This window comes from Puma concolor, chromosome F2 (assembly GCF_028749965.1).
Source record: "Puma concolor isolate L17-30 chromosome F2, mPumCon1.1.hap2, whole genome shotgun sequence".
Classification (NCBI taxonomy): Eukaryota; Metazoa; Chordata; class Mammalia; order Carnivora; family Felidae; genus Puma; species Puma concolor.
The window spans coordinates 34,850,431-34,863,658 of record NC_141684.1 but is presented as its reverse complement, the minus strand read 5'-3'; the positions used below and the strand labels follow the sequence as shown (position 1 = coordinate 34,863,658).

Sequence of the window (13,228 nt, the reverse complement as noted above, 5' to 3'; positions counted from 1 at the left end):
CTGTTTCTGTCTCTGCCTCTCTCTCTCTCTCTCTCAAAGGAAAAAGGAAAAGAATATGTAGTACTCTGTGGGTGTTTTACCAAAACCTTCTCTGGGTTTTTGGAATTCTCTTTGGAATTAGTCCTGTGGGAATATGCCTCTGTGGATCTCTTCTCGCCTCTAATTCAGTCCCCTTTTCTTCAAGCCGTTACAGTCTACAATCTGAAGTTCTGCCATTTTAAAAAATCACACAGCAGCCACCTCATCATCACCAGACTTTCCTCTCCAGGCCGTTTTCTGGAGAATGTGGCTCATATTCCCTGGTGAGAGAACAAATCGGTTATTCATTACATCTTATCAATGAGCTAGGGCTACACAGAAAGGAAGTCTAATGAAATCAGAAACTTGGAAATACCAGCAACTGCTTTGTCCCGGGTTTTCATCTGGGGTGTAACAAAGTCCCACAGGACATTCCTCCAGGCTCTGAGATGAATGCTGAAGGCATTGACAGCATTTGCTGAATCTCTTTAGAATTAACTCCGAGGAGCTGACCTGTCTTCTCCTGAGAATTATTTGGTTTAAATATTAATGGGGGAGAATTTACAACGTTTAGTTTCACACTTCTATATAAATGTTTTGTGGTAACATATGCAATTAATTATTTTCTTTTTTCCATATGTGCAAAATTTTCTCTTTCACTCTTTCTAACCTCTTAATCCAAGTCAAAAACTCATTTATCTTCTTGCTGTTTTAATATTTCAGTTTCTCTTTCTTGTTTTCACTCTGGTTGTCATGTTTACCTGGCGTCTGTGTATCACCTCAACGCCAGGACCACAGATCTCCCCTGGGATGCATTCTTCAAAGGTGAGAGGTGAGTGAATGGGCCCATGTTCAATGACACCTGCTGACTTTCCCCCCCGCCCCCATCTGTGAAGGATGGAATTAGATTTTGTGCTTTGGGGTGCTAACTTTGAGCTCTTGTCCTTTACAACAAAATTACAATTTGTAGGTCAATGAGGATGTGTCAGCTAGTCAAGATTGGGGAACCGGAGGGATGCTCAGTGGAAACTACTTTAGAATCTTCCAGATGGAGGGCATGGGGGAGCCTACAGCTCTGGTTTGCTCGCTGAATCTGGACTCAGGGGATCCTTGCTGAAGTTTGGCATTCAGGACTAAAGAGATTTAGCTGGAATCTGCATCCTGTTGGCCAGAATTATTGCTTCTTTCGTTCATTTGTATGACTTTTTCACTTGGCAAATTCAAAACGTATAAAGCAGTGAATCTGTCTGTATTCTTCTTTCAGATGACTGATCCTGAAGGCTTAGGGTCCTGCACAGCTTCTGTTCTGTCCTAGACTGTGACTGTCTCACTCAAGGTCTCCTTTCTTCAGCTCACTACACTTGGGCAGAGCCCTGTGATGCTTGGCCAGATAAATAAGATCTGTAGGTAGAAGGGCTTTGGTCCCTAAAGCCCTCTGCTCCAGTTTCCATAGAAACAAGGCAAGGGTGATACCCACCACAAGGGCTCTTAAAGCCACACATACTTTATTCTGAGAATCCCATCGCATTACAAATACCACTCAGCAATAGTTTTTATTTTTTATTTTTTTTTTTTTCAGCAATAGTTTTTAAAGGCATAATCTACTTCATTGCTCTGGATGGCTTTGACTAAGGCTTTCAATTCCCTGTTGCAACCCTCCCTCCTTTAAAATAATTATTTTTTGTTGTTGCTTTTAAACTTGATGGAAAAAAAAATGACCAATTCATGCCAGTTGAGTTATAGATCCTGAACAGATGGTTTAAGATAATTTATTACATGTTACATATTTACATTTAATTTATTAGATTTATTCCTAAAGTTTGGGGAGAAAATTTAGTACCAACTAAAGAGTTATAATTAAAAGAGCACAGAGACAGGGTGCCTGGGTGGCTCGGTTGGTTAAGCATCCGACTCTTGATCTCAGTTCAGATCTTGATCTTAGGGTCTTGATCTCAGGGTCGTGAGTTCAAGCCCTATGTTAAAAGAGCACAGAGACAGCAGTCAGAGACCCCAAGCACTGATTGAAACTTTAGCTCTCTCAGAGATAACACTTTACTTTGTGACTTTGGGTGATACCACAAACCTCTCTGGCCATGATTTCCAGTTGGTAAAATCAAAGGACTGGATCAGCTGATCTCTAACTTTTTCTGGGTTCAAGAATTCTTTGAATTTGTGGTGTTATATAGTAGCAGAAGAGATTCCATGAAAAAAATAGAATGTTGCTCTGTTGACAATTATGTCAGAGTAATAAGCACTTTGTAGGAAGGTTGCTACTAACATCATAAAGGAAGGAAAAGGGAAGGAGGGAAAAGAAAAAATACCACTTACCAAACTTCTGCTGTGTGCTAAGAAATTTAGAGACATTATCTCATGTGAAAACACATCATTTCAGAGATTTCCTCCTTAAGGGACAGAGATGCCATTTCTGCTTCTGGCCCCAAATGTGCATGATAGCTAACACTGAGTGAATGCTTTCCGTGTGCCAGGCACTTTTCCAGGCACTTCGTGCATACTTACACAATTTATTATCCCCACTCACAGATGAGGAAATCGAGGCACAGAGAGGTTAGGTAACTTGCTCAAGGTCATGGTTGGTAAATGGCAGAGCCAAGCTCCAAAGTCAGAGAGTAGGGCTCTAAATCTGTGCTTGTAACCATATCCCCATATTGTCTCTTTTCTTCATTCATTGAAGAAATATTTGATGAACACTGACTATTGGAAGGTAATGCCCTACACATGGTCTTACCTACTGGATGCTACATATTATAGACAATGGAGTCTACATTCTATACGTTATGTAGGATATGATGAATAACATGCCTATATTCTATATACTTTATAAGATGCATTAAGCTGTATACCCTACTGTCTATATACAATGGGTAATAGACGCGATTTATTATATGTACCAGCAGTGTTTTGCCATAATAGGTATTTAATAAATATATGTTGAATTAATGAATACAATACTCATTCAACATCATGTTCTATTCTGGCAGAGCTGGGTCACTGAGGGTTTATTCTTCCAGTTCTTCCCCTATCCTAGCCCTCTCCTTTAAGGGCAGGTGTTCTGACACCTGGTGTTCTGACTTTTTACCAGGTGTTCTGACTTTTTGGGGACAGGTAAATTCATTGGTCCACCCAAGTCTGAGCTCTAGTTTGCAACAAGGAGTCGAGAGTACAATAGGAAATGAAGGGCTGACAGCTGGGCGATGGACAAAGGAATGGCAGGGCTGCAGGTGGGCTTGGAGGGAAGCCAGGCATGCCTCCCAGCCCCATCCAGAGAGGGTTTCCCTCATGCTCTGAGGTTCCTGGCCCTCTTTTGCTTTCTTGAAAACAAAGTTCAAAGTCGCAGAACTGGGAAGGTGTTAGTGATAAGCCTAGCCCAACTCTCTCAGAAATCATAGGCCCCACTCGCTACTCCCCAAACAAGGTAACAACCAGGCAAGGCCTCTGACTGCCACTAATTTTTAGTTGCAGTACTTTCTTTCTCCCCATTTTGGGGGTGGGGGGAGCGGGTTGCCCTCAGCTCTGCTGCTTTTGAAACAAGCGGACAGACCGCTTGGGATCCCTTCCAAGTGCTTCAGTTCTCCCCAGGATGGATGGATGGATGGATGGATGGATGGATGGATGGAAGGGAGGGAGGGAGGGAGGGAAAGCATGGTGAACGGATAAATGCATGAATAGATGAATGGATGAACAGAGGAGTGTGGCATAGATGGATGCGCAGGACCCTGAGAGCTATAACGCCAGCCGGCCGGGCCGAAGCCCTCCTGAGACCCCCGCCCTCCTCCATTACTCTGGCCGCGGCTCCTGAGACCCCGGCCGGCCCCGGCCCTCCGAGGGAGGGAGTGGAGGACCGGGGCGAGGGGAGGGGAGCGGGGGAGGGGAGGGCCTTGGAGACCGAGAGGAGGGGCGCACGGGGAGAGGGCGCGGCGCGGGGGGCGGCGGGCGCCGCGGGGGCCGGGCGCCTGGCTGCGGCGCTGGCGGGCGCGGGCGAGCCCGGGGACGCGATGTCGCTGCCGCCGCCGCCGCCTCCTCGCCGGCCGGGGCTGCGCCGCCGGGGCTGAGCCACCGCCGGAGCCGCGAGCCGAGCGGCCGCCGGGCGCGCCCGCAGCGCGGGAGGATGGGCTGTGGCGGGAGCCGGGCCGATGCCATCGAGCCGCGCTACTACGAGAGCTGGACCCGGGAGACCGAGTCCACCTGGCTCACCTACACCGACTCGGACGTGCCGCCCAGCGCCGCCGCCACCGACAGCGGCCCCGAGGCGGGAGGCCTGCACGCGGGTGAGCGAGCCGGAGCGCGCCGGCCCCAGGCGCCGGGAGGCCGGGGCCGACAGGGAAGCGGGAGGGATGCGGGGCGCCGGGGGAGGGGGGACGGGCGGGCAGCCAGCCAGAGATTTCTGTGCGGCAGGTGGGGGGCTGGGAGGTGGTGGTGAGGAGGACAGACCGACAGGACCTGCGTGCTGACAGACCCACGGACCCAGGCCCAGGGAGCGGGGGGAGGGGGGCAGCGCGAGCCCCTTGGAGAGGCTGAGCCCAGTCCCCGGTGCCACGGAGAACCCCGCGCTCTGCCTCCGCCCGCGCACACTCGGTGCGGGGACCGAAGCGTGGGGCTGGGAGGACACCCACCCGGCACGCACACCTGCGCGTCAGCCCACCCGCGCGCGGCGCGCCCTTCAGCCCCGCTCCCCGTGGACCCTCTCGGGCCGCGTCTGCCACCGCGGGCCGCCTGCCCCTCTCTGCCGTAATTTATAGACGAGGCTCCTGACCCAGATTGCCTGGGTGGAGTCTTCCTCGTCGCTTCCCCTTCGCTCCCGCAGGGCTTCGAAAACCAGAATCCCAGAACCACCCCCCTCCCCTCGCCCCCCCTCCCCTCGCCCCATCACTAGTTATGCACTTAAGCTGACTTCTCAAGCAGCTGTTCCAGAGCGAGGACTTCCTTCCCTACCCCAAGGTGCCTCGGTGCTTTATGTGGATTAGAACTATAAATTAAATACGCCTACCATTTCCCCTCCGGCAGAAATCTAATAGAAGGATCTGCAAAGAAGTTTCTGGTCCAGTCGCAGATCAGATTTTTTTTTTTTTTTTAAAGCAGACACTAATAATTGTAGAGTAGAGATGAACATTGACTCTTGCCAGAGACCGAACCTTTAGTCATCAATGTGTTGGTGTAAAAGGAAGAAAACCTCACTACTTATTAAATGAATGTTGTCAAAAGCCAGATCGTTAGTGGCATAAAAATGTTTTAACTATTTACTGACTCCTTTAGGTTGTTGGCATTTTTGAATAATGAACTCTAAGATAGAAAATGAGGTTAATTTGAAGCATAATATCTATTGTAAGGAGGAAAAAATGTGAAATGCTCTTAAAAATTCAATAATACTAGGGGCGCCTGGGTGGCGCAGTCGGTTAAGCGTCCGACTTCAGCCAGGTCACGATCTCGCGGTCCGTGAGTTCGAGCCCCGCGTCGGGCTCTGGGCTGATGGCTCAGAGCCTGGAGCCTGTTTCCGATTCTGTGTCTCCCTCTCTCTCTGCCCCTCCCCCGTTCATGCTCTGTCTCTCTCTGTCCCAAAAATAAATAAAAAACGTTTGAAAAAAAAAAATTTAAAAAAAAAAAAAAAAAAAATTCAATAATACTAAACTCCTGCTTCCTACATAAGAGCTGCCACTTTAATCTTAAGAATCAGTGTCTCCATCTTTTAGGACCAGAACTGTCTCATTTTTCACATGAACTTTGTGATTCCCTTTTTTTTTTTAATTTTACTTTTTAATGTTTATTTATTTTTGAGAGAGGTGGGGGGAAGGGCAGAGAGAAAGGGGAGAGGACAGAGGATCTGAAGCAGGATCCAAGAGCAGAGAGCCCGATGGGGGGATGGGGGGATGGGGGGGTGGGATGGGGGGGGGGGGCTTGAACTCATGAACTATGAGATCATGACCTGAGCTGAAGTCAGACACTTAACCAACTGAGCCACCCAGGCACCCCAGTGATTCCCTTCTTTAAAAGGTAAGAACTGTGGGTACAAGACTTAAGGGCAGTATTTGTCTCTAATGTTTCTGACTCATTGTAGCAATCATAATGGTTACTTTGTGTTGCTGGTGCTTTCAGCAAGTTTCCAAATGATGTGTTGGCTAAATTCAGGGTCAGAATGAGGATAAACTTTCAGAGGGACCTGGTAAATGTTGGATTTAATAGCATTTCTCAAGGAGGAGTGGTACTTCTCAGCAGAGTCAAAGGCCAGAGTTGCACTCCAAGGAAGAATGGTTTTCAAAGATGTAGTGTGAAAAAGAACAAAGTACAGTTTCAGGGAATGGTTGCCTTGGTGACTGGGAGTATGTGGTGCATGTGTGTGCATGCATATGGGTATGAGATGGTTATTATGGGATGGCTAAATATTCATTTCCAGTGCTTATTCCTTTATTAGTCTGCCATCCTGACTCATATCCCATTGTGCCTCATGAGATCAGGTCCCTGCAACAGGTGGGACCTAGGACAAACAAGTTTATTTATGATGCCTTGCCGAATGTCAGACAGCCTTGCCCGATGGTGGTCCTGAAGACCTTCATCATTCCAGGACAGGACCCTAAAATTGGCAAGACTCTTAAATGGGAAGGATCACTTCGATTCACTAGAAATTTCCATCAGCCTCAGGGGAAAGGGACGTTTCTGAAGATCAAGATGAAATCAAGGCTTCCTTTGCAGTGCATTGGCATTCCCCAGGGCCTTTAGAAAAGTGGCTTGTTTCCTGTGAATTTTTCAGACTGGAAACTGGGCATCTGTAGTCAGAGTGGGTCATCCAAGGAAGCTACAAATCTCCTAAGTTTCAGCCACCCTGGGAGATTAGCCAGGACCCTTTATTCTTTTCATCCTCTCTGCTCCCCCTGCCTCACCCACCCCCTGCCGGTGTTCCACCCGTGAATTCAGTCCTAGGCTTCTGGACGGCACCTTAATGCCCCACGGCGACTGTATTGTGATAGGAAGCCAGAGGGTACCGTTTCCTGTTTCCATCAATCTTTGTCTGATGGGGGACAAAAGGAAAGACTGGATTTAAGACAGTCCAGATTGTAAAATCAGAAAAATGTCTTCATTACTAGCATTCCGGAGCTGAAAAGGGTCTCTGGAGGCTGGCTACCTATTCATGGTAGGATTCAATTAAATTGCCCCAGTTTGGACATTCTCTCAACGACTTCACAGCAATTATTTATCCCTTAGTCCTCAAGAGTCTTTTCTTTCTGTGCCCCTGGTCACTCTCCTTTAGCGTCAAGTTGAAGCCACCTTTCTTCTGGCCACCCCAACCTCAGGAGCCATGCGGGTGGAGAGTAGACTAATTCATCTTTATACCTTCGTGTTAGCACACTGTGGAGCACATGTGTGACCTCAGGTTGGGATATCACGCAGGTTTTCTGAATGAATAGGCACTTTGTCTAAAGGTACCCTGCATTCCTATCAGCTCTTTCTAGATGCCCTCCCTCCTCCTTCTCTCTTCTTTCGGCCCTTGCTACTGAAGTTTGCCCACTTGGATCCATTTAACCTAGATTCTTCAAAGTGTCTTTGTCATCCCACAGCTGCTCTTTAAAACAGCACCCTATTGCATGGAAACACCCAGCCCAGTTCAAAGATTCCATTTCTTCCGTAGCACCCCTCCCCCCCCAACTCTACACCCGTGTCTACTGAAAAGTCCCATTTAAGCATGTCTGCTTGTACATCTCACTTCAGTTTCTCTTAGTCTAATCCAGACTGAGGCCATATCACATGATAGTGTTCAATAAATATTTGTTGGATCGATTCTGCATTTTACTGCAGGAAGCGGTGGGGGGGGGCGGGGGGGGGGGTGTTTTTCTGCCAGTCCTACGAAGGAAAGTTTCTTGCCTCCTCATTACTCAAAAAGTGGATCCGGAGCCTCTGGTTCCTATTTTTGGAGATCATCTCCAACAGCCAGCAAATTCAGTTAGGTTTTTAGATTCTGCTATTAAGTAGCCTGGAATCGAAGACTTAGCCAAAACCACAGTATCTGATACCCATTGCTTCCCTGTGTCGCAGAAGCCCGTCTGTCTGTCACAGGAGGAAATTAAGTTTATCTGACATGATTTAGTCTTCATAAAATCAGTTTGCTGGATTGATTTTTACTTCTGTTGTCTGAGAGGGTCTGTCAGAAAGGGAGTCTCTGAGGTTGCCTTGCCCCAGCCTGCTCAGCCATTCCATACATAACGTCCTAGATTTACCTCCATCTGATCGTAAGTCCCTTAATTGCCCCTTTTTGTACTGTTAGGTATTTTCCTGGTTTCTCTAGGGAGTAAAACATTTCAAATGTCTCAAAAGCCCTTCTACTTTCCAGTTTTAAATTACTTTCCAGTTTTAAATTACTATAGCACTATAATAATTTAAATTACTATAATAATTACTTTAGTAAATGCAAGTAAATGGAGGATTACAAAATTAGAGACTCACAGCAAAACGGTTTACCTAAGTAAATTGATATGCGTAAAATAAAGTGAAGAGCACTTAATGCTACTATCCGCTAATGTATATTGATGACTCACCAAGGGCCAGGTGCTGTACTCAGCAGCACTTAATGTAAATCATCTCACTTAATCCTAACGGCCGGCCGAGAAGAGGTAGGAACTGTGACCCTGTTTCTTTTACTAGCAAAGGCAAGTGGCATAGAGCGTGTGAATGACCTTTCCCGGTCCAGTACTGGGATCCAGCTCTGCTGCATACACAGCCCGTGCTCCTAAATACCGCTTTCTTGATTAATGGGAGATTCACTGCAGAGTCGTTGCTTTTCCAGTTGATGGGACTCAAAGTCTAGTGTGATCTCTGGATATTCTAGTCTGGTCTCAGCACGGTTTTCTTCTGCAGCGTCCTTGAGGATGGGGTATGTCTTCCCTGGGCAAGGAGGCCTCCCCATACTTTTGTGGAGCAGTTCCCTTTGCAAGAAACTCTTCCTGCTGCCTTGTAAGTTCTACCTGGTGAGCTCCAGGCCCTTGTAACCAAGTCTTGTACAGGCGACTCGCAATATTTGAAGAAACCTGTTGCATCTCCTGTGGCCACTGATTCTGCGGCCCCCGAACACATGCATATCTGTCAGTCATTTCTCAGACTTGTGGGGACCTGACCACATACCTCCAAAGACGTTGTCTGGCTTGTCAAAGTCCCTCCTGATATAAGAGACCCATTGTTAGCTCCAAGCTTGTGGTGTTAGCTGAGCAGCGTGGGGCAACATGTGGACACTGAACCTCTCCTGATGCAGGTAAAATCAGGTTAGGATTTGTTTTCCTGCGGCTGTTGTTGCCTATTACCTTGATGACTCACATTAAACGTGTGATGAGTTAAAACCCTTAGGGCTTTCTTTCTAGTTAAATTTAAGTCCTGTGGCATCAGAGATGTCTGTGCTATATATCCAGCACCAACACCTGGAACAGCGACTGGAACATAGGTGGCACTCAGTAAATGCTTGCTGAATGAATGGTTTATTTCTCCCATAAATCCTGCATTCATACTATTGATTTCAGGAACCCAAAGTTGGGATTTTTAAATTTATTCCTATTAAAGTATATCTCGTTAGTTTCAGTTTAATGCTTAAATGAGGTGACCTTGATTCATCTTGATAGTGCCATTAAGACAATATTCTAGGGGCACGGGGTGGCTCAGTCAGTTGAGTGACTCTTGATTTCGGCTTAGGTCATGATTTTAGGGTTGTGGGATCGAGGCCCACATGGGGCTCTGTCCTGACAGCGGAGTCTTCTTAAGATTCTGTTTCTTTCTCCTTCTGCCCCTCCCCCACCCCGCTTGTGCACGCTCCCTCTCCGCCCCCCGCCCACTTCTCTCTCTCTCTCTCTCTCCCTCTCAAATAAATTTTTTTTAATTTTTTAATGTTTTATTATTTATTTTTGAGAGTGAGAGAGACAGAACACAAGTGGGAAAGGGACAGAGAGAGAGAGGGAGACACAGAATCCAAAGCAGGCTCCAGGCTCTGAGTTGTCAGCACAGAGCCCGACGTGGGACTCAAACTCACCAACTGTGAGATCGTAACCTGAGCCGAAGTCAGACTCCCAACCGACTGAGCCACCCAGGCACCCCTCTCTCAAATAAATTTTAAAAAGAAGACAGTATCTTAGGTCTTTGTTTCCCTGTGTTGACAGATGAAAGATAAAAGACATTTATTTGCTCTCTCATTCGTTCAATATATATTAGGCACAAAGTTGATTAAGATTTGTTCCTTGAACCATAAGAAATAATATAGTGGAGACAGACACAGAGGTCACACACTTCAGGGCAGCATGGTCCATACTGGAATAGCATGGGGGAAGGATGCTGGAGGAGTACAGGGGGCTGAGTAGTTCGATCTGGGTGTGTGGTGGGGGGTACACAGTGTGTGGACAGAGCCCTAAGGGAGTGTGCGTGGCAGACGAGGCAGGACTGTCCCTGCAGGACTTCACCACCAGGGAGGTGAAGGGAGCTTGCCCTGCTTCCTCTGTCCAGAGCAGTACCAGTGGAGAGCCCATCTGGGGCTTTCTGATGGCTACGGCCCCTCCTTGCCCCCCAGCTCCCTCTGTCTACCTGTTACACCTGTGGTTATATTATTAATTAAAATAAATTTTTTTTAATGTTCATTTATTTTTAAGAAAAAGAGACAGAGTGCAAGCAGGGGAGGGACAGAGAGAGAGGGGGAGACACAGAATCCGAAGCAGGTTCCAGGGTCTGAGCTGTCAGCACAGAGCCCCAATGCGGGGCTCGAACCCAGGAACCACGAGATCATGACCTGAGCTGAAGTCGGATACTTATCAACTGAGCCATTTAGACGCCCCACTTGTGGTTATATTTTTGAATAATTTATTGATAAATGTCTGCCCCCTCAAGCATGACGAGCTTTACTAGTTAGGTAAGGGGTCTTTTTGCTGACCCCTGGATCCCTGTGCCTAACACCGTGCCTGGCTATAGTAGGGCCTCAAGTGATCTCTCTTTAATGACTAAATCTCCTAAAATGACTATGTGTTCATTTCTTTCTTCCGGTAGTACCCACAGATGATGTTTTCATTCCTCAGAAGTTCCATCCGCTCATCCTTCTTGGGTTCTCATCTACCTGATGAGTTGTATAGTAGGAAAACACGCCCACCCTTTTCTGCCCCCTTTGCCAACCACCAGCCTCTTTGTTACAAGGGTTGTTTTGCAACAATCGCTACGAAAACAGGTGGGAGCAAACTCAGGCGGTTCATAAAGTTTAGGAAGTCTCACGTGCCCTGTCTCTTGGGCAGAGTTATATACATCCTGCCACAGGCTCTCCAGGGACCTTGTCCGGCCCCGTGATGGCACCAGCCACACTGCATTGCTGGAGCTTACTCATGCCTCTGTCGCTCCAGTCAGCCTGTGAGCTCTGCCAGGTTGGGCACTGCGTGATTGGTGGTTGCATGCCTGGCTCTAACAGTGAATAAAATGAATAGTTGGATGAATGATCCAGCTAAGCAAATGAAGTTTTGTCTTCCATCCTCTTTCCTGAGTCTGACCTTAGATGATTTTGTCTTAGAAATCAGTTACTGAACTGTGTCTGTGTTAGATACTAGACAGTCAATTCTGACTCTAACCCGAGATGAATTTAAGGTTCCAGACATGGGCCCCGCTTGGAGGAAGATAGTCCCCTCTCAGCTGGCAAGGAGTCTTTTCCTGGCTTATCCTGTAACTCAGCAGTCGACTCCTCAGGCTTAGACCACTAGTGGTCCTGCCTTTGCCTTGGGATCTATGTACCTGCAACACCTTCCTGCTGATGAGGCCGTTCTGTCCTTTAGTGCTGTTGGATGTCTGAGCCTGTTCGTGGCTGACGGTACCTGGACTTGCATCCCAGGAGCCTTTCTATATCAGCTTCTACCACTCTCAGAAGACCACTGACTTCTACTGCAAAATCCTATCCCTGCAGGGACTCCTACCGAGATTCTCTGGCTAGTCCGAACACCTCCTTGGCTTCCGTCTGGAGAGGAGACTAGATGGGTGTATCCCCAGCCTACATTATGATCTAGTCCCTTCCAGCTTAGCTGCCGCCAACATTCACCTCCTTACATGCTCTCCTCCCTCTTTGCCCCCCAACCACCTCCATCTCTCTGTTACGGGCTCAACTATCTGTCCCCCAAATTTCTATGCTGAAGTCTGAACCCCCGGTATATCAAATGTGACCTTATATGGAGATAAGGTCTTTACAGAGGTTAAAGTGAGGTCATTAGGGGAGCCTGGGTGGCTCAGTTGGTTAAGCATCCAACTTTGGCTCAGGTCATGATCTCATGGTTTGTGAGTTCGAGCCTCGCGTTGGGCTCTGTGCTGGCAGCTCAGAGCCTGGAGCCCACTTTGGATTCTGTGTCTCCCTTTCTTTCTGCTCCTCCCCTGTTCACACTCTGTCTCCCTCTCCTTCAAAAGTAAATAAACATTAAAAAAAATTAAAAATGAGATCGTTAATATGGGCCCTAATCCAATGTGATTGATGTCCTTATACAAAGGGAAATTTGGACACACTGACACACAGGGAGAATACCATGTGAAGATAAAGGCAGAGGTTAGGGTGATGCTTCTATAAACCAAGGAACACCCAAAATTGCCAGCAAGCCACCAGGAGCTAGGAGAGAGGCACGGAACAGATTCTCCCTCCCAGAAGGAGAAGGAAGCTTCCTGATCTCAGATTTCTAGTCTCAGACTTGTGAGACAATAAATTCCTGCTGCTTAAGCCACAAGTTTGTGGTACTTTCTTACAGCAGCCCTAGAAGACTAACATAAATGTATTGATGAGCTCTACCATTGTGAACACTTGGAAATAAGGAGAGAGAGGGTTTTCTATTGTCACTACCTCACTCTCCCTTCGGCGATTGGTCAATTGGTTGATTGGGTCAATTACCTGGTCATTTAAATTCAAATAATTCCTGAGCATCTAACACACGTGAGAATTTTTCTTTGGGACGTTCGTTTACATAACTCTCTAAAATAACCTCCTAAACCATTGTCATCCCCATTTACCAGATGAGGAACCTGGGGGTTCAGTGAGGTTGAGCAAGGTCACCCACCGGGAAGGAGGAAAGCCCACATCGGAATTCAGGGGTCCTGTTTTTAAATCCAGGGCCGCGTCTGTTATGCCATAGCTGCTCAGCATGGATTTAGTGTCCTCCTCCACCCCCTCTGCCTTGAGCTGTTTTGAAAAACTTCTTGGAGTGCCAGCCTCCTGCCAGCATTTACA

The 13,228-nt window shown here is 47.4% G+C and overlaps 1 protein-coding gene and 1 long non-coding RNA gene across 5 annotated transcripts in view; both read left to right on the top strand.

The window, feature by feature from the left end:
• Positions 1–4: 4 nt before the first annotated feature.
• LOC147571923 (uncharacterized) lies at positions 5–1,260 on the top strand. The gene is made up of 2 exons (XR_015246585.1): positions 5–850; positions 989–1,260. It is a non-coding gene; the product is annotated as an uncharacterized LOC147571923 (long non-coding RNA).
• A 2,775-nt stretch (positions 1,261–4,035) lies between these two features.
• The window catches only part of BAALC (BAALC binder of MAP3K1 and KLF4), an 89,645-nt gene continuing 80,452 nt past the window's right edge, over positions 4,036–13,228 (top strand). For 3 of the 4 annotated variants that reach the window (XM_086695743.1, XM_086695744.1, XM_086695742.1), the window contains exon 1: positions 4,036–4,304. In XM_086695743.1, coding sequence (XP_086551869.1) covers positions 4,145–4,304 — 160 coding nt within the window. In that variant the 5' untranslated portion in view covers positions 4,036–4,144. The remainder of the gene's footprint in view (positions 4,305–13,228) is intronic. The other variant, XM_086695741.1, reaches the window with a different exon arrangement.